The sequence below is a fragment of the Chiloscyllium plagiosum genome, unplaced genomic scaffold (genome assembly GCF_037043375.1).
Source record: "Chiloscyllium plagiosum isolate Xiang-an unplaced genomic scaffold, Cpla_swu_hap1 HiC_scaffold_42, whole genome shotgun sequence".
NCBI lineage: Eukaryota > Metazoa > Chordata > Chondrichthyes > Orectolobiformes > Hemiscylliidae > Chiloscyllium > Chiloscyllium plagiosum.
Genome location: NW_028270180.1, coordinates 2,117,791 through 2,136,642, shown reverse-complemented (window position 1 = coordinate 2,136,642; position 18,852 = coordinate 2,117,791). Strand labels below are relative to the sequence as shown.

At 41.3% G+C, this 18,852-nt stretch overlaps 1 protein-coding gene across 2 annotated transcripts in view; it reads right to left on the bottom strand.

The window, feature by feature from the left end:
- LOC122542525 (sorting nexin-1-like) overlaps positions 1-18,601 on the bottom strand; it is a 37,253-nt gene extending 18,652 nt beyond the window's left edge. For both annotated transcript variants that reach the window (XM_043680360.2, XM_043680361.2), the window contains exons 1-6: positions 18,508-18,601; positions 8,706-8,799; positions 4,572-4,699; positions 3,664-3,739; positions 735-778; positions 278-419 (exon numbers count right to left, since the gene is read on the bottom strand). In XM_043680360.2, the coding sequence (XP_043536295.1) occupies positions 278-419; positions 735-778; positions 3,664-3,739; positions 4,572-4,699; positions 8,706-8,799; positions 18,508-18,594 (571 nt within the window). In that variant the 5' untranslated portion in view covers positions 18,595-18,601. The remainder of the gene's footprint in view (positions 1-277; positions 420-734; positions 779-3,663; positions 3,740-4,571; positions 4,700-8,705; positions 8,800-18,507) is intronic.
- Between the last annotated feature and the right edge of the window lie 251 nt (positions 18,602-18,852).

Sequence of the window (18,852 nt, the reverse complement as noted above, 5' to 3'; positions counted from 1 at the left end):
TAAATATTTAGGAGTACTGGAATGGCAGTGAGTGCATGATGGAAGAGGAAGAACAAGGCACCAACAATCCAGGTGTTTGAAGAAATTATCCACAAAAAAGACTAAATGGAATTCTGGGGAAGTTTCAAACAGAATGAAGTGCTCCCTTAAATAAAAGGCAATTCTTCTTCAAATCCTCCTTTCATAACTGATTCTCAAGATCAATTCAAAACTCAGTAGATCTTCACCCCAGTACCAGACTACAGAAAATAAAACTGAACCCCAATTACGGATATACCTATTAAGCTCTTCTCAGGAGGAGGAGGAACTATGAAGCCATTGTGTGAATGTTTTTCTGACAGTCGATCATACAATCCAAGAAAGTCACTAAATCGTCGTTTCACACTAAAGTCCTTCCTCTTGAAGATTGATAAGCTGGTCTGTAACAGCAAAAACACAACTCAAATATACACACACACACAATTAGATTGACCCAAGATCCACCATTATCATTATCAAATCCAAACCCTTATCTCAAAATTAAAACATTTGACAGTTGAATATTCTCTTATTCAATTGCCCATTTTATATTTCAGACCATTTCCATGTTCATATCACAATGACATTTAAAATATTCAACAAGCCATATACCTTAAATAACTGATTGAAAGATCAATGCACTGAAGTAATGAGTCATATAGGTGTACCACAAAAGGTTATCTAATACTACAAGATATCCAAACTCTGATACATACCAAAGTAGACACTTTATAGGCCATGTATGCTGCCATCCCATCACCTAGTGAAATCAAAAATAAAAAAGTTATCCCAGGTACATAGCTGCTGTTTTACTTCTAAATATCAAGTATGCAATGCCAACAGGGTTGGGAAGGTGGCAGGGTCTAGCAAGCTGGATAACAAATTTACTGATTTTAGAAAAATTTCTTTCTGCTACAAATGTTTAGACTGATCAGTTGCAAACTGCATTAACTCAGCCAAGGCAATCCCACCAGACCTGTGGAGACACCTTGGGTAAGCTTTCAGTTCTGCATCCTGATTGAATTGCAGATCATTACGATACAGCTACAGACACAGCAGCAAAGCTAGCTCCCTACATCAAGAGGGTGGTCCTCTTGGGAAGAATCAAACAAAATGCACAAAACCTACAGGTTGATTCTTTCCCACACACTGAGCAAGCAATATAATTAGACAAAAGCCTGTCTCTCAAAATCAGGGCATTTTGCAATAATACTAATTCAGGAGAAACCAATATTTATACTATACAAAAGGGGAGCGTACTGACTGGTGACAGCACCTGGCCCATTAGTCAGAGTACTGGATTCTAGCTTCTAAAGTTATTTTGTCTCTAACAGTGAGGGGCTAATTGGCAGGTCAAAGTTGGAAGGGTCAAAAGAATGCAAGCATAATTCAGAAAAAGGGCAATAGAAAGAGATAAGAAACAACAGTCAATGAGGTGGATACTTTGTGTAATTTTAAAAAAAAAACAACTGGATGAATTTGGTGATTGGAGTATTGGCTGTTTCAAAATCAGAAAGGGAACAAATTTGGCATGGTAAATGGCCCTATAGAAGATAATTTCAAATCATTACAACATGACAATGTTAAATTGCAACCGCTGGTTCAACGTGCCCTCCCTAACAGCACTGCAGGTCTACCCAAGCAGCTCACCACTGCCTTCAAGGGCCATGAATAATGGCCAGCAAGTGAATAAAAAACCTTGTCCTTATTTGGACAGCGGTCATTTGCTGCAGTTTGGGTTTTCACTCATCAGTTCAGTATAAACATATAGAACTGTAAGCTACAAAGTGGTTTCATTGCCAAGGCGACAAAAAAAAAGCTTTACACAGATCTTGGGCTCTGGAGTGAAATTCAGGAAGTGCTCTCCTCACTCGTCACGAGATCACTTATTAGTCAGTTCTCAAATTAGGTGCTGGGATGTTGGTTTGACAAAGCTACTGACTTCATTACCATTCCTTAATTCTCAGCACTGAAAGTCATTAGTTACTTTACTGGACCAAGAAGATTCATCACCTTTGCATATTCCCATATATGGTGTTAAAATTGCTACTTTCCTGTCAGATAGAACATTCCCTGAATTTAGGGAATCTTGGAAAATTAAAGTAGTATTTACTACCTTATTAACAACAACTTTTAAAGAACAGAGGATAAGGTCCAACTAGACCTTATCTTGCATAGTGCCACGTTCCTGGGAATTGTAACAGCTTAACTGAATTTGCAACCATCTCCTGTCTTACAAAAATAATTCCAGTAATAGTTGTATTGTTTGTAGTGAAGACAAAAGCAAATTATTTCATTACATCGGCCATTTCCCAATTACCAACCATCAAGCTGGCATTATGTTTTTCACAAGTTTGATGCTTTCCCCAGTAGGTCAGCATATTAGATTAATTTCTTTATAGTAGGAATGTGTATTTACAAATGTTCTAAAATATCCTCTCCCACTGTGTCTTTACTTAATCTCCTAGCCTAATATGCTAGTTCACTACAATTAGTGCAGATTTCATGCCCATAAATACTAGTCTGGAACCTAAAGTTCTCCCTTACAAACTAGATGTAAAACTCAATCATGTGCTTGCTTACTACATAGGGATGCCTCAATGGTGAAGTCATTAATTAATCAGATTACATTACACAGTACTAAATCAAACAGTCTGCCCTCTAGTTGGTGCAGTCTGTGCTACTCAGACTCGCAAAAACAATTCTAGATCCATGCTGGAAATGCCAATTTGATTATTCCAATTTATATTCAGATTATCGTCACTTAAGATTTTTGCTGCCCTTTTATCACACTTTCTTCTTGCATACTTTGTCCAACATCATCGTTAAGTGTTGGAGGGCCTGTAGAACCATTCCCACTAGTCATTTCTTTCCATCATTTCTCATTTACTGGCTCCAATTCTGAGAGAGTCTAGCTTCTGCAGAGTTTCAGCTTTGATTACGAACTCAGTGGAGAAGCTCATATCAGCATCATGCTCCTGTCTATTCAAAGCACCACTAAACTATCCCCCTCAATTTGAAAACTGAAGACTAATGGACCCCTCAATCTGCAGAAGCACCAAAGTCAACGCTGTCAGGATCGGAGATTTGTGCTGGACAAAAAAGGGGAAATAGACAGCTGATGGAGAATGCACTCTAATTTACAGCTACCATTTAAAATGAGAAATCAGCATATAGTAACATATTAGCCACGTGAATATTTAAGTTGAACTCTCAATCATTAACTCTACAATAGAAGCAGGCCATTTAGCCCATCGAGACCACACCAGCCCTCTAAAGAGCAACCCACCCAGATTCACCCTCGCTAACCTATCTCTGTATCCCTGCATTTCCCATGGCTAACCAACCTAGCAAGGTCACTGGACACTAAGGGCAATTTTGCATACCCAATCCACTTAACTTGCACATCTTTGGACTGTGGGAGGACACCTGAGCATCCTGAGAAAACCCATGCAGACATGGGGGAAATATGTAAACCACACACAATCAGCCAAGGGTGGAATTGAACTTGGGTCCCTGACGCTGTGAGGCAGCAGTGCTAACCACTGGACCACCATGCCATCCCTTCATTGACTAAAGGCATCACTTTCCCCGAATATAAGCTTATTTTTGGGCAATGGGACAGGAACAGAATCATAGACTTACCCACTTTCTCTGGCTCAGTAACTGTAACATTCACATCAAACTGATCCTCTTCATCCTCCACTTCTTCCTCTTCCAACTGTCGAGGGAATCAAACAGACGCAGCATGATGAGTATCCCAGCAGAAAAAATAAGCTTAAAAGGAACAAACATTTCAACCATTCGTTTATATTTCCTGGCAAGGTACTACTGAGATGACAGAAAATAAAACAAACACTACATTTAATCAATCAGCAGCTCTACTGTAAAGTCAGAACAGTCTCACTGCAATGCCCAGCTAGTGGCAAGTTGAGCTGCACCCACCAGAAAGCCATTTAACACTAGCCTGTACCAAATTAACTACTGGTAGATAAATTGCTGTTGGTTTCAGTTGTGAGGAGGAGGACAACGAGGAGGAGAAAAAGAATGGTTTTAGTTGCTCATCCAGTGCAGCAGCATTACAGCTGGCTGCAGCAATCCCTAAATAGCACCACACTGTCTAGCTACAAGTCCATGAATGAAACAGTTTTTAAAAAAGCGCAATAAGCAAAGGCAACACAAGAACTCGAGCAAACACTGGCCAGTTTGCAAATGGTATAGGTTTAGGAACACCTCATGCCATTGCCATAATGAATAATTCAGGCAGATGAACGGTTTACTTAGTGCTGCAGGAGAACTGGATCAAAGGCCAGGAGATCAAAATGCAATGCCCTGCACTGATGAGCAACAGATAATATTTCCTCATTAGGCAACTCATCTTTTTGTGAAGTTACTGTTTACTAGCAGAGAAAAACAAAAGGTACAGACAATGTGGGGAGGAGTTTGGAAAGCAAGACAGAAGCGGGAAGATACTTGCAAAATGCAAGTTAAAGGTTTGGCTCTGGTATCATGGCCTGGGAATCATAACATTGAAGACTTGAAATTATCCTTACCTCTTGATAGATTTTAGTCTGGGATTGTATAGTAGATCCAGGTGGAACCGTTACAGTCAGACCAGCAGTGGATGGTTTAGTTTGATTGCCATTTTCAGGGCTGTCCAGAGATAACTCCACAGTAGCTTCTGCAAATGATACAGCATTTGATATAACCTAGATTCTAGATTCAATCGATCTTAACTTGTGTAACTCTGCTCTCCACCATGCAGCCTTGGGCCAATGCACATAGCTCTCTCAAAATGGCATGGCATGTGGGTCACAGCAACAGGCCCATGCTCCCTCAGCAACAACATATTGTAGCATGTTAACATTTCTTACCAGACCTATCAAGGGAGACACTATAAGATTCAGGGACAGCAATTAAGCCATTCAGCCCATCAGGTCTGCTCCGCCATTCGATCATGGCTGATAAGTTTCTCAACCCCATTCTCCTGCTTTCTCCCCATAACCCTTGACAAACAAATATACTCGACCTGGCCTCCAGTCTTCTGTGGTAGATAAATTGCTGTGGAAATAACCTGTGGAAATAACTGCCAATCTCTGGCTAAAGAAATTTCTCCTTATCTCCATTCTAAAGTGTCTTCCCTTTATTCTAACCTATACCTTCAGGGCCTAGTCTTTCCCACCCATGGAAAGATCTTCCCAACATCCATTCTATCCAGGCCCTTCATTATTCTGTATATTTCAACTAGATTACTCCCCCCATCCTTCTAAACTTCAAGTATAAACCCCAGAGAGTCCTTAAAATGTTACTCATGTGTTAAGCTTTTCATTCCACGGATCATTCTCATTAACTTCCTCTGGACCCCTCCAGGGCCAATACATCCTTCCTGAGGTATGGGACCAGACATTACTCTCAATACTCGAAATGTGGTCTGACCACAGCTTTATAAAGCTTCAGAAGTACATCCCTGCTTTTATGTTCTGGCTCCCTCAAAATAAATACCATCATTGCATTGCCTTCCTAACTACTGACTCAGTCTGCAAGTTTACCTCGAGAGAATCCTGAACTAGAATTCCCAAGTCTCTCTGCACTTCAGGCTTCTGAATTTTCTCCCCATTTAGAAACAGTCCAAGCCTCTATGCCCCGGAGGAAAGTGCATGCCCTCACACTTTTCCATTGTATTTCATCTGGCACTTCTTTGCCCACTCTCACTTGGTCTAAATCCTTCTGCAGCCTCCCTGCCCCCTAAATGCTACCTGCCTGTCTATCTATCTTTGTATCATCTGCAAACTTCACCAGAATGCCCCCCGTCCCTTCATTGAAAATCATTAATGCATAAAAGTTGTGGGTCCAACACTGACCCTTGCAGAACACCACTGGTCACCAGCTGCCTCTCTGAGAAGGACCCTTTTATCCCCACTTTCTGCTGTCTGCCAGACAACCAATCTTCTTACCATGTTAAGACCATGCCTCTAACACAAAGTGCCCTTATCTGGATTAGTAGCCTCCTGTGCAACACCTTATCGAAGGCCTTCTTGAAGTCCAGGTAGATAGCATCCATTGGCTCTCCTTGGTCTAATCTACTCATTACCCCTTAAAGAATTCAAACAGATTTGTCAGACACAATCTCTCCTTGATGAAACTATGCTGACTTTGCCCTCATACCATACATTTGCAAGTGCTCAAATCTTATCCTTCACAATGGACTCCAATCTTACCGAGGTCAGGCTAATCAGCCTGTAATTTCCCGCTTTTGCTTTACTCCTTGTTTAAAAAAGGGGGTTACATTAGCGATTTTCCAGTCTTCTGGACCCTCCCAGACTCCATTGATTCCAGAAAGATCACTACTAACACCTTCACTATCTCTTCAGCTATTTCCTTCAGAACTGTGGGGTATAGTCCATTTGGTCCAGGTAATTTATCCACCTTCAGACCTTTCAGTTTTCCGAGCACCTTCTTGGTGATGGCCACCATACTCTCAATTTTGGGATATTACTCGTCTTCCACTGTGAAGACTGATAAAGTACTTTGTATTGGGTAACAAAGAAATGCTATCTCTCCAGCATCATTTTCCAGCAGCCCAATGCCCACTTTTGCCTCTATTTTGCCCTTTATATATCTAAATTCATGCTATCTTTTATATTACTGACTAGCTTACCCTCATTTAATTTTTTTTTGTCTTCTGTTGGTCTTTGTAAGCTTCTGACTGCCCTTCGCCACATTATATGCTTTCTCATTTGCTTTTAGGATATCCTGACTTCTCTGGTCAGCCATGGTTGGCTCATCCTTCCTTTAGTATGTTTCTTTTTCCACTGGTTGAATCGCTGTTGAATCTCCTGAATTACTTCCACAACCTCCTGCCATTGCTGTTTCACTGTCTTTCCCGTTAGGCTCCTCTCTCGGTCAACTCTACCCAGCTCCTCCCTCATGCCTCTGTAATTGCCTTTACTCAGCTGCAATACCATTACATCTGATCCCACTTCTCCCTCTCAAATTGCAGAGTAAATTCTATCATATTATGCTCACTGCCTAAGAAAACTTAAGGTGAAGGAACCCTCATCAAGTCTGCCTCATTGCTCAACAGTAAATCCAGTATTCCCTAGTGGGTTCCACCACAAGCTGCTCTAAAAAGCCATCTCAGACATTCCTGACTTTCCGAGTCGACCTGCATATTGAAGTTCCCCATTATCATTGTAACCTTGCCTTTCTATCTCCTGACATAGTTTGGTGTCCCAAATCCAGACTACTGTTTGGAGACCTGTACGTAACTCCCACTATGAAGTTTGTACCTTTGCAGATTCCCAGCTCTACCCACACAAATTCTATATCATTTGACCCAAGCTTGTTTTTTATTATCGATTTAATTTCATTTCTTACTAGTAAGACATTCCCACCCCATCTGCCTAACTGCTTGTCTTTCCGATAGAATGTATATCCTTGGATATTTAGCTCCTCGTCTTGATCACCTTGCAGCCATGCCTCTGTGATGCCCACCAAGTCATACCTGCCAATTCTGATCTGCAGCACACGCTCATTTATCTTTTTGTATACAGTGCGCATTCAGACAATAGTTTCAGTCCCTCTTGGTTTGTCATTTGTCAGGTGCGCTTGAAGTTTGATTCCTAACCCTTTCCAAATACTGCCCTACTAGTGTGATGGAGACTTTAATAAGTTCTCCCTTTTCATTTTTAAAATCACATTTTTCCATGCAGTTGAATCCAACCCTACAGATGTTAACCTGCTGCTTTGTTTCCCAGTGACCACCCTATTCCTTGGAGTTTTAACTTCCCATTCCCTCCCACTTTCTTGTTAAAAGTCCTGTTGACCACCCTATTGACACTAGAACATTGGTGCCAGCTTGGTTCAGGTGCACTCCATCCCAACAGTACAGATCCCTCCTGTCCCAATACTGATGGCAGTGCTCCATGAAAAGGAACCCCACTTTCCCATACCATTCTTTTAGACAGAAGTTCACCTCCCTTATTCTCACATCCTTATGCCAATTTGCATGTGGTCAAGACAGTAATCAGGAGATTATAGCCCTTGAGGACCTATTCTTTCCGTAGTTCCTGATAATCCCTAAACAGGCCCTCTTTCCTAGTCTTGCCTATACTGTTTATCCCGACATGGACCACAACAACCACATTGCACTGCAGTGCTCAAAAGATAGTTTATTAAAACATAACTACCTTTTGAGAATAATATTTGAGAAAAAAAGTTAGGGCTGGACCTCACTTCAAGATTAGAAATTGAGAGATCCTAAGTGTTACTTTTTTCAACTGCTTTAATACTTTCTCTCCACCGTGAGATCAGCAATGAGGACATTCACTGGCATTTGGCCAGTTTGCAGTTCTCAGGTAATGAACCAGTCTGTGTCCACATGCAAGATATGGCAAATAACAATCTTGCCAGGCAAAGACTTGCTTGTCAGGAGAAGCTGAAAGCACTGCCCCATGACATTCATTGGTATCACCTCCAGCAAATCTACCAACCACCACACGGGGGCAGCCACTGACCAGAAACTCAACTGGACCAGCCATTTGAATCAGGGTTACAAGAGGAGATCAGTGGTGGGGTAAAAAACTTGACTTCTCAGTCTTGAAAACATGCAACCATGACCTGCACTACTACCAGAAAATCAATACAAAAAACTAATAAATAAATTACTGAAAGTTTAAACTTATTACCAGCAAAAATATCTTGTTCGTCATCAGAGTGTATACCATTTGTCTTGGAGCTATTGCCAGAAATCTTTGTGGAATCCATTTCTGAGGGGCTGGTCTAAAAAAAACAGCAAAGTTCACTGTACTGAATATAAAAGCAATAGAAACCACTTAGGTTTTGTGAAGAACTGTTAACAGAAGCATGTATTCACAAGGTTAAGGTTGAACCAGTGGGATCACAAGTTGACACTTAAGACCTATAAATTGCCCATTTGTCTCTAACTGAACTCCTTATGGCACATCTTCAAACAATTGTGCAACTCAGGAAATAGAGAAACCAAGTTACTTCCTCAATTCATCTTCTAAGAATACGCTCTTAAAGACGCAACTCCTGATGAGCAATTAACTACCTTGTTCAAAGCAAAACAAACTTCCTGTGAAAGGTTCTACTTTGCAGTCCAAATGGAAGCTATTGTTCAAGAGGCCAAGAGAGCAGGCATGGAGAAAAGGACAGGTGGTGAGAATGAAGAAAAAGGACAAGATAATAGTGGGCACACTGCACAGTGCTTAAAAAAACTAAAAAGGGTGCCAGGGATCAGAGTTCAATTCCAGCCTCGGGTGACTGGCTGCGTGGAGTTGGCACATTCTGTCTGTGTCTGCCTGCATTTCCACCAGGTCCTCTAGTTTCCTCCCACAGTCCAAAGATGTGAACATTAGGTGGATAGACCATGCTAAATTGCCCAGTGTCCAAGGAAATGCAGGTGAGGTAGATTGGTTATGGCAAATGCGGGTTACGGAGATAGCATAGGGGTCTGGGTGGGATGCATTTTGGAAGGTTGGTGCAGACTCCATGGGATGAATGGCCAAACTTCCACACTGTAGGGATTCTTTGTTTTATAAAGATCTTGTGTCCCAATGGTATCGCCCTTACCTCTGGACCAAAATATCATGATTTAAGTCCCACCTTGGGATGTGATGCTCAGAAAGGTTTGTGAGAACACATCCAAACAGTTTGGCAAAACAAACAAATTGGTCAGAACAGGTAAAGGGCTTGGGTACAGGGACTGAAAGGCAAGCAAAACAACCATAACTCAAGACGCACAACACTGAACAGGAGCTCGAACTGTTGAAGCTATTCAGATGAATCAATTATTAATATAACCCTTATCTGGGACTTTCAACAGATCCATTCTAAATGAACACAATCCTATTAAAGGCACTCAAATTAGAGGAAACATTTAGGGTTCACTTCACTTCCAATCCAAGCTTACTTCCACAGAATTGATCGAATAAAAAAGCACAAACTAAACTGGTTCAAGATAGCGGAAGCCTTGATTAAGGCATAATCATTCACATATTACTGACATTGCCAAAGGTCATTGCAGAAGACTAACCTTCCTCCCTTTACTTTTACATCAGCTGCAATGGAACAGTTCCTACTGATCTTAACAGTTGACTCAATTCAAAAAGTCATTCAAGTCAAATCATATGAACTCATTTCTATAAACATTTTCCCACCCAATTTTATATTGGGTAATTAAATTCATTAGAAAAGATGACTTGGTTTCTCAAAAACTGAATTGTCAGAGTAAACTGTCCTTAAAGTAAAACTTACAAATGCCCAAATATGAAATAATGAAAAAGAATTAAGGCTGGAGGTTGGTAATTGAAACTCTACAATCAGTACATTCAACCTGTTTAGCTTTTTCTCACAAGACAATCCCTCCATACCAGGAATCATCCTTGTGAACCTTCTCCAAAGTTCCTCCAGTGAAATACCTTTCCTTAAATGAGGGGCCCAAAACCGGTCTCAGTACTCCAGCTGTACTTATATTCCAAAGGGTTGGAATAAGGGCCAACAACCCATGACCCTTCCTGATTACCTGCTGCACTGTGTGCTAGCTTTCTACTTTTTGTACACAAGTATCCCCAAGTCCTTGCGTTGCAACTTTCTGCAAGTTTTTTCCATTTAAATATGTTATTGCATTCTTCATTTCAAAATGAACAATTTCACAATTTTCCCACATTATACTCAATTTGTTAACTTTTTGCCAAATATTAATATTGTCCTGTAAACTCAGTATCCCTCTTGCAACCCGCCTTTCCACTCAATTGTGTCATCTGACAATGTGGCTGTAGTACATGCGTTTCTCTCCTCTAAGTCATTAATATACATATTGTAAATAGTTGCGGTCCTAGTATCAATCCCTGTGGGACACAGTTTGAAGGGTGATCAGAATTGAAGACATGATTTGATCTTCTATGAAACCTACCATGGGCTCAGTCAACAAGCTGTTCACAAGTTAAAAAGATGACGAGTAATTTAAGAATGTGGCTATTGCACTTGTAACTGACTCCAGCAAAGGGACAGGATTTTTAAAAGTAGTCAACTATAAAATATTACTCACAACTGCTTCCTCTACATCACGTGATGATTCAGCTACTTTCAGTACAAGTAAAACCAAAAACATCTGGCTGTCTAACATGATTTGAACACTGTAGAACACAATAAAACCCCTTCTGCCTTCGTGTTGAGGCCCTTCAGCACAGGAGCAACTTCCAGTTGCCAACTTACTTTAAAAGAAGTGCAAGTCAAGATTCCTGTTACAAAGATGTTCTTACAATCATTTAAAGTATAATAACATAAGAAGGGACCAATCTCCCAAGGAACCAAGTACATAGTACAACTCTAGCATTAGCAAGACTGGGATCCCAGCAACTATGGTTAAATTTCAAGACTAGAGTAGTTTGATTCAAATCCTGTTAAGCCAAACCTCCAAAATGAGACCTACCTAAATGATTGCATGCAACAGCAGGCTCTGACTAGCATGATTCCTCCTCCACTTTACTAGACACACCCAAGCTCTGAAATCTGGTCTACTGTAGAGTTTGATGTAAACCAAAACTTGTACCATAATTCATACAAATCCCACCATGGGAAATGTGCAGTGTGGATACAAACAGATCAGCTCAAAGTAGGGACAGATTTGTCAAGAAAAAAAAAAGTGTAGCTGTAGCACAGGAGGTCACCATCAGTACAGGACGTTGGGCTATAATCAAAGAGGATGTAGGATGGGAACAAAATCCATCTTTGTGGCTGATAAATTCACTTCCTTGTACAGTAGAGGAATTACATTTATCTGCATTCACCCCATAAACCTGCACACAGTTCTATGAAAAAAAAAGAAATATTGAACATGCTGATTAACTTTAGAGTGTGTGGGGTAGAGACAATGTGTGGGGTAGAGACAATGCATGGCAAGGATTTTTTAATCCCTTTCACCTTTGCTTGTTTTGTTGTTTCATAGTTGAAAATAGTATGTAGTCAGGAACGAATGGTCCTGGGAACCCTCAACATGAACTCCAGAGCCTGAGGTCTTCTGGCACAACAGCAAAGACAAGGAAGTCTTGTTCCGATTCCCACCCATCTGCCCACTTCGCTCCACTCCAATTCATCACAAATGATGAAACTGAGGAACCACCATACAGACCAGCTGATGGACAATTAAACTTATGGGTGCAGCCAACTTCATTAACATTCTCATGTTCAATGATAGTTCTTCCCAATTTTGTGATTCTTTGTTAACAACATTACAAATCTAAGATCAGCATCTGCATTATTACACAGGAATTGAATTTAAATCTGAATGAGTGATCTCTTGTTCAAGTTCAAATATCTTGCTTACATTCAGCAGCTGGATCCTGTAAGATATAAGCGGCAAGTAACATCCATACCACACAAATGACAGACAATGACAATCACCAATAAGAAATAACCTAACGACTGTCCCTTGACCATTCAATGGTGTTAACCATTACGGAATCCTCTGTTATCAACATCTTAGGGGATATCATTGACCAGAAACTCAACTGGACTGTCCACAAACAGTGGCTAGGAATATTGCAGTGAGTGACTCCCCGAACTCCCAAAGCCTATCCACCATCTATGGAATAATCCCCACTTCACTGGATGGGTGCTGCTCCAACATCACAAGAAGCTTGACACTATCCAGGACAAGATAGCCTTTTGATTTGTGTCACATCCACAAATATCCCCATCCCTCCTCCACCACCACTCAGTAGCTGCAGTGTGTACCATATACAAAAGCACTGCAGAAATTCCCAAGGCTCCTTAGACAGCACCTTCCAAATCCAGGACCACTTCCATCTAGAAGAGAAGGGCAGCAGAAACACGGGAATCCCTCCCTTCATATCATTGCCTTTACTGCCAAGATATCACCATGGATCAACAGCTGAACAGAAATGCCACTTAAAATCAGCAATGGCAAGGAAGAAAGGTCACAGGTCACCTCCACTATACAAATTGTTGGCAGACATCTTATTTCCACAAGTTTAGAAACATCCACTGTAATCTTGTCACAAACTGAGTGGATGTTTCACCACTGGTCATTTTCCTGACAGGGGCTGCTGAAATCAACCAGAAAGGAAATAGAAATGGCACAGAAATGGCTTCTGGCTAAGGTTCACAGAGGAGTCAGAGTTACACCCCTCAGAGACAGACCCTATGGTCCAACTTGTCCGCATTGACCAGACATCCCAATCTGATCCAGTCCCATTTGCCAGCATTGGACCCATATCCCTCCAAACCCTTACTATTCATATCCCTTTGAAGTAACGCCTTGTGATTTTTAATCAGTACCTGAATGACTAGAACCAGCAGGAGTTGGGGGAAGAGGGATATAGTAAGGAAACTGGATTCTTATGAAATTAGACACTACGTCTATCGTTTATTTGTATGCAGTTTAAATGCCATATCAAAAGGATGGTACCTGGGCTGGAATGATATACAAAACCTTTTAATTTAGGGGAATCATAAAACATTAATTAAAAAAAGTGTTCATTGGCTGTGGGTGCCACTGGTTGGGCCAGCAATTATTGTCCATCACCAGTAGTCGTGGAGAACGTACGGTGAGCTCTCCTTGGAATGTAGGGCTACACACAAGGCAGAGTTCCAGAATTTTGACCCAGCGATCTTTGATTTTTTTTTAGATTAGATTAGATTAGATTAGATTAGATTAGATTACAGTGTGGAAACAGGCCCTTCGGCCCAACAAGTCCACACCGACCCGCCGAAGCGAAACCCACCCATACCCCTACATTTACCCCTTACCTAACACTACGGGCAATTTAGTATGGCCAATTCACCTAACCTGCACATCTTTGGACTGTGGGAGGAAACCGGAGCACCCAGAGGAAACCCACGCAGACACGGGGAGAACGTGCAAACTCCACACAGTCAGTCGCCTGAGTCGGGAATTGAACCCGTGTCTCTGGCGCTGCGAGGCAGCAGTGCTAACCACTGTGCCACCGTGCCGCCCACACGGTGGCACAGTGCGTAGTCATCATTGAAAACTTCAAATTCAACAACTATTCAGTTAGTTGTTGATCATGCACTCTTATCCTGAAAGCTATCTGCAGAGTAGCAATAGATATTGTTAAGGGGAGGGGACAGCCTAGTGGTTTTATCGTTGGGATAGTTAATCCAGAGACCTAGGAAATGTTCTGGAGACCTGGGTTTGAATCCCACCATGGCAGATGGTGGAATTTGAATTCAATAAAAATCTAGAATTAAGAGTCTAATGAACTTGCTGTCAGAAAAGCCCATCTGATTCACTAACGTCCTTTAGGGAAGGAAACCGACGTCCTTACCTGATCTGGCTTACATCTGGCTCCAGACCCACAACATGGTTGACACTTATCCTTAATTGCCCAGGGGATAGTTGTGTACAAAATGTTGGCCTAGCCAATGACAGCCTCATTTCATGAACAAATTATTTTTTTTTAAATTTAAAATCTTAAGTGTTCACCTTGTGACAAACTGAAGGAAGATCAGTGAAAGAAATTGGAACAAAATGCAAAATTCATTTGTTCCAGAATTTTGGAAATCCACCAGCTATTGATGACTGACAATCTATATAATTTGGTTCAAAAAAATGTCTGAAGAGTCAGAGTTAAACTGATCAAGTAGAAATGCCATGAGAGAAACTCAAAGAGAGGAGAAAAAAAAAGCCAAGAATCGAGTATATCCCAAACACAATTATTTGAAAAAGACAACGTCAAGTCCCAGGTTGTCACACAGATATTCCTTAACCACTTTAATCTTTCTTCATGGTCACCTGGAAGACAATTTCAGGTATATTCCACTTTATTCAAATGCTCACGGCATTTCCAACAAGACAGAAATATAAAAGCACAAACAAGGCAAGTGATTGTGATATAATTGCCATTCCAGAAACATTGCTGCGTGACAACCAATACGAGGAACTGAATATTTCAGATATCTGAAATTTAGGAAGGACAGAAGAACTGGAGTTGTACTGATGATACAAAATAGGATCAGTATATTAGTAAGTGAATCAGTTTGGGTGGAAAGCAAGAAAATAGCAAAGGTTAGTACATACTGGCGGAGTCATTGATAGGTTACCAAATAGTAATGGTAATGTAATACATAATACAAATCAGGAGATGAGAGAAGTTCGTAGCACGTGCAACGCAGGAATTTTAGATAATCCTGGGTTTCTAGATTAACAGTCCAACAATAATAACGTTAGGCCATCATCTCCCCTTATCAATATCAATTGCTACTCTGCAGATAACATTCAGAATAAGACTGCATGACCAGCAACTAAACAGATGTTGAGCTTTAACCTTTCTATGATGACTACTTTTGTTTGTAAAGGTCGCTGAGTCAAATGTCTGGATCTCTCCCTTGCTAATATTACTTCTTTCTCCCCTCTAAGAATGCTTTATGATTCCCTGAAGTTGAAAGGTCCTATGCATCATAGAAGCTTTCAATGATGACTACTCAAAGATTCATTGTTTGTAATGATTGCTCAGTCAGGTGCCATCCTTTTGATAACCATTTAAAAACCATGCACACAAATAAACGAGACATTGTGCCTAATTTGACAGAGACCAGGAAAATCAAGTGAGCACAAAAACTGTGAAGGACAAGTTTCTCAAGTGTCTTAATGATGGCTTTCTAGAAAGACATTATGAAACGCTAACTAGAGGACAGGTTATTTTGAATCCAGCATTATACAAATGCAAAAGGGATAATTGTAAAAAACCTTTAGGGATGAGTGACAGCATGATAGAATATTACATTTAGTTTGAAAGTGAGGTAGTTCAATTTAAAGCAAAGGTGTTGCATTTGAACGAGGAAGATTATGAAGGCACGAGACAAGTTGGTTGAGCTGGATTGGGAAAGTACATCAAAAAGTATGACTGCACAGAGACTTTGGAATGTCTTTGAAGAATTATTGTGGATTAATTTACTGTCCCTTTAAAATGTATTGCTATAGTACCCAATAGATACCATTTTAAATTTACATTGTTTGATTGTGGAACAAAAACAAATTCAACCATGGCTGGCAAGTGCAGGAACTGTTTAAGAGAACAAGAAACAAAAAAAATTATTTGTAAATTATTGAAGTGCAGAAGCTGAAAGAGGAGTGCATCATTTACTTCTCCAAATTCAAGGCTCATTTCAAATCAACATTTGAAGAAAATGGAGAACGTAATGATGCTGTGGCTTTAATAGGTCCTGGTTTCTTTCAGAAAGGGACTGGGGGAAGGCAACATGCAGACTCAGAAGATAAAACCTTGGGTGTTGATTTTTAAAAAGTTGAAACAATAGAAGCTCGAGTGGGTTAAGGCACAAAGACCAAGGATTTTACAGGGTTGCTTTAGATAGCTAATGGGTGCCAACAGATTGAGGAAGGAAAAGAGAGGGGGGGGGGGGGGGGGGGGGGGGGGGGGGGGGAAGGGGGAAGGAAAGCATGTATCTCTTGATAGGACTGAGCCATAACCAGCATGCTTGAAGTCTTCTTTCAGATAGCCATGAAGATCAAGGTGGAGGGGAATATCTGAAAGCCTGGGACTGTACAGCACTGCTGTAGCAACAACCTGATCTTCCTTTTAAAAAAAATCTAAAAGCACTGCAGATGCTGTAAATCCAGAAACAAAAACTGAAGAGGCTGGAAGAGCTCAGCAGGTCTGGCAGCATTTGAGAGAAACCAGCCTTAGCGTTACAGGTCAAACAACTCTTCATCAGAACCCAGAGCTTTTCCAGCAACTTGTTTTTTAACCTGATCTTCCTGTTACAGCTGTGGACAATTTAGCATTTTTAAAATTGGTCTGTACTTCACTGTGGTCTAGTTGGGAGTGTAATCTATGCTAAAAATTTAAAAACAGTATGTGGAAAGTAACAATTTGGCCAAAAGTGTAGTCTGACTGAAGTGTGAATATTTTGCATTTGCTTTTAAGGGAACTTGCCAGGAAGGTTGGAGATGTCATTCCACTTATGCAAGTCCAAATTTGTAAATTTCACAACCAAAACGCATTGAGGTGTCACCTGCACAAGTACCTGGCTATTGGCAAAGGTTTGCACCAGAGGATGAACCTGGCCTAAGCACACCTGGGCTTGACAAAAGACAAGGCAATGTTCAAGTAATACAGCAGCAGGTAAGCTATAAAGCCATGAACAACAAGATCAAACATGCATGGAGCATGGAGTGGTATTATACGACTTTATACAGATCCCAGTGAGCAATCTCTGACACTTGTCTGATCAATGGTGCTAAGAGTCACATGCAATGCAAAAAACAAATCAACAGAACAAGTTTGTCCCAAAGGACCAATGTGTTGGACCAACTATTTTGTTAAGTGATGAGTGGTTGAAAAGTGTAGATGGGCAAAGGAACTTGTGTGGCCTTCTCAATAAGGCATTGAAGACTATGCAGGTAAAACGGGTACGGACAGAGTGACAGGGTAAACAGGTCCTGTATTCTCTACAGTTTTGAAGGAGGGACAATCTAACTGAAACCTACAAAATACTTAAAGAGACAGGGTAGACATAGACAAGACGTTTCCCCTAGTTTGAGGGTCTATAACCATAGGGCACAACTTAAAAATAAGGGCAATGTCATTTAAGACCAAGATAAGATTTTTTTTGAATGGAAGAGTTGAGAAACTTTGGAGTTTTCCACACTTCAAAATTATTTCAAGTAGAGATTGACAAACTGATTATCTATGGTGTAGAGTTATGAGGATAGCATAGAGTTGGAAGCAGAGGCAATGAATTACTCCAAAACAAAATCAGATAGACAAGTGACAAACTTTCAGCAGTTCAGGGATAGAACAGGGGAAAATAGTTCCAATTGGTTTGTTTCACAGGAAAACTTCATGGACCAAATTGCAGCCTTTAGTTGCATATTTCCCCAATGGCATTTATTGCTTCCCTGTGCAAAGCAACAGCAATGTAAAGCTCTGGGGAACAGAGAGTCCCCGAATTTGGTGGTGAAGACCAGATCAAACTTTCCTTTGGAGTGACAGTCACAACATACTGACAATTGCAACTGACAACCCACACACTCCAACAGCCCTTTACCTCAGGAAGTTTGCAAACACCCTCCACTCCTCACTTGCCCCAATACAAGGGGCTTGTTCACCACTACCCCAAGACCAGAGAACTTCTCCATTCTTTCGTTCACTCCACTCTCAAACCGCATTCCTTGCCCCCACTTCAAGCCCACAGCCTCCTCTTCCCTTTCCATCCAAATACTTATGTCCCCAACTTTCCACACCCCTCTAGATTCCTCACTTCGTCCTCACCCTTCCATCTCTCCCCCACCCCCTGTACCCTTCCCCCACCCCCTCACTTTAAAAGTCACACTCTCCTTTTCGCACCATCCACCCTCCGCCCCCTCTTCATTTATTCCTGTTTCCCCAAACTGCAGGGACCTCGTTCCTTCCTCTCCCCCCCCCGCTCAGGGGAAAGCTCACGGCGGCCTAACAGACTCACGCTGCCGGTGAAGATGTCCTCCCCCTCGGCGCTGTCTCCCTCAGACTCAGGATCGAGAATCAGAGGCGGCCGTAGCTCCGCCGCCATCTTGTACCTGACAACCACAACAAAACTTTATTACTCCCACAGCGGGCTAGAGGCCCCGCCCCTCAACGTCCGTGTCTTTATTGTTCTCCACCACTGAACAACAAGACTTTATTGTTCCCCGCCCCTCAGCAACAAGACTTTATTGTTCCCCGCCCCTCAGCAACAAGACTTTATTGTTCCCCGCCCCTCAGCAACAAGACTTTATTGTTCCCCGCCCCTCAGCAACAAGACTTTATTGTTCCCCGCCCCTCAGCAACA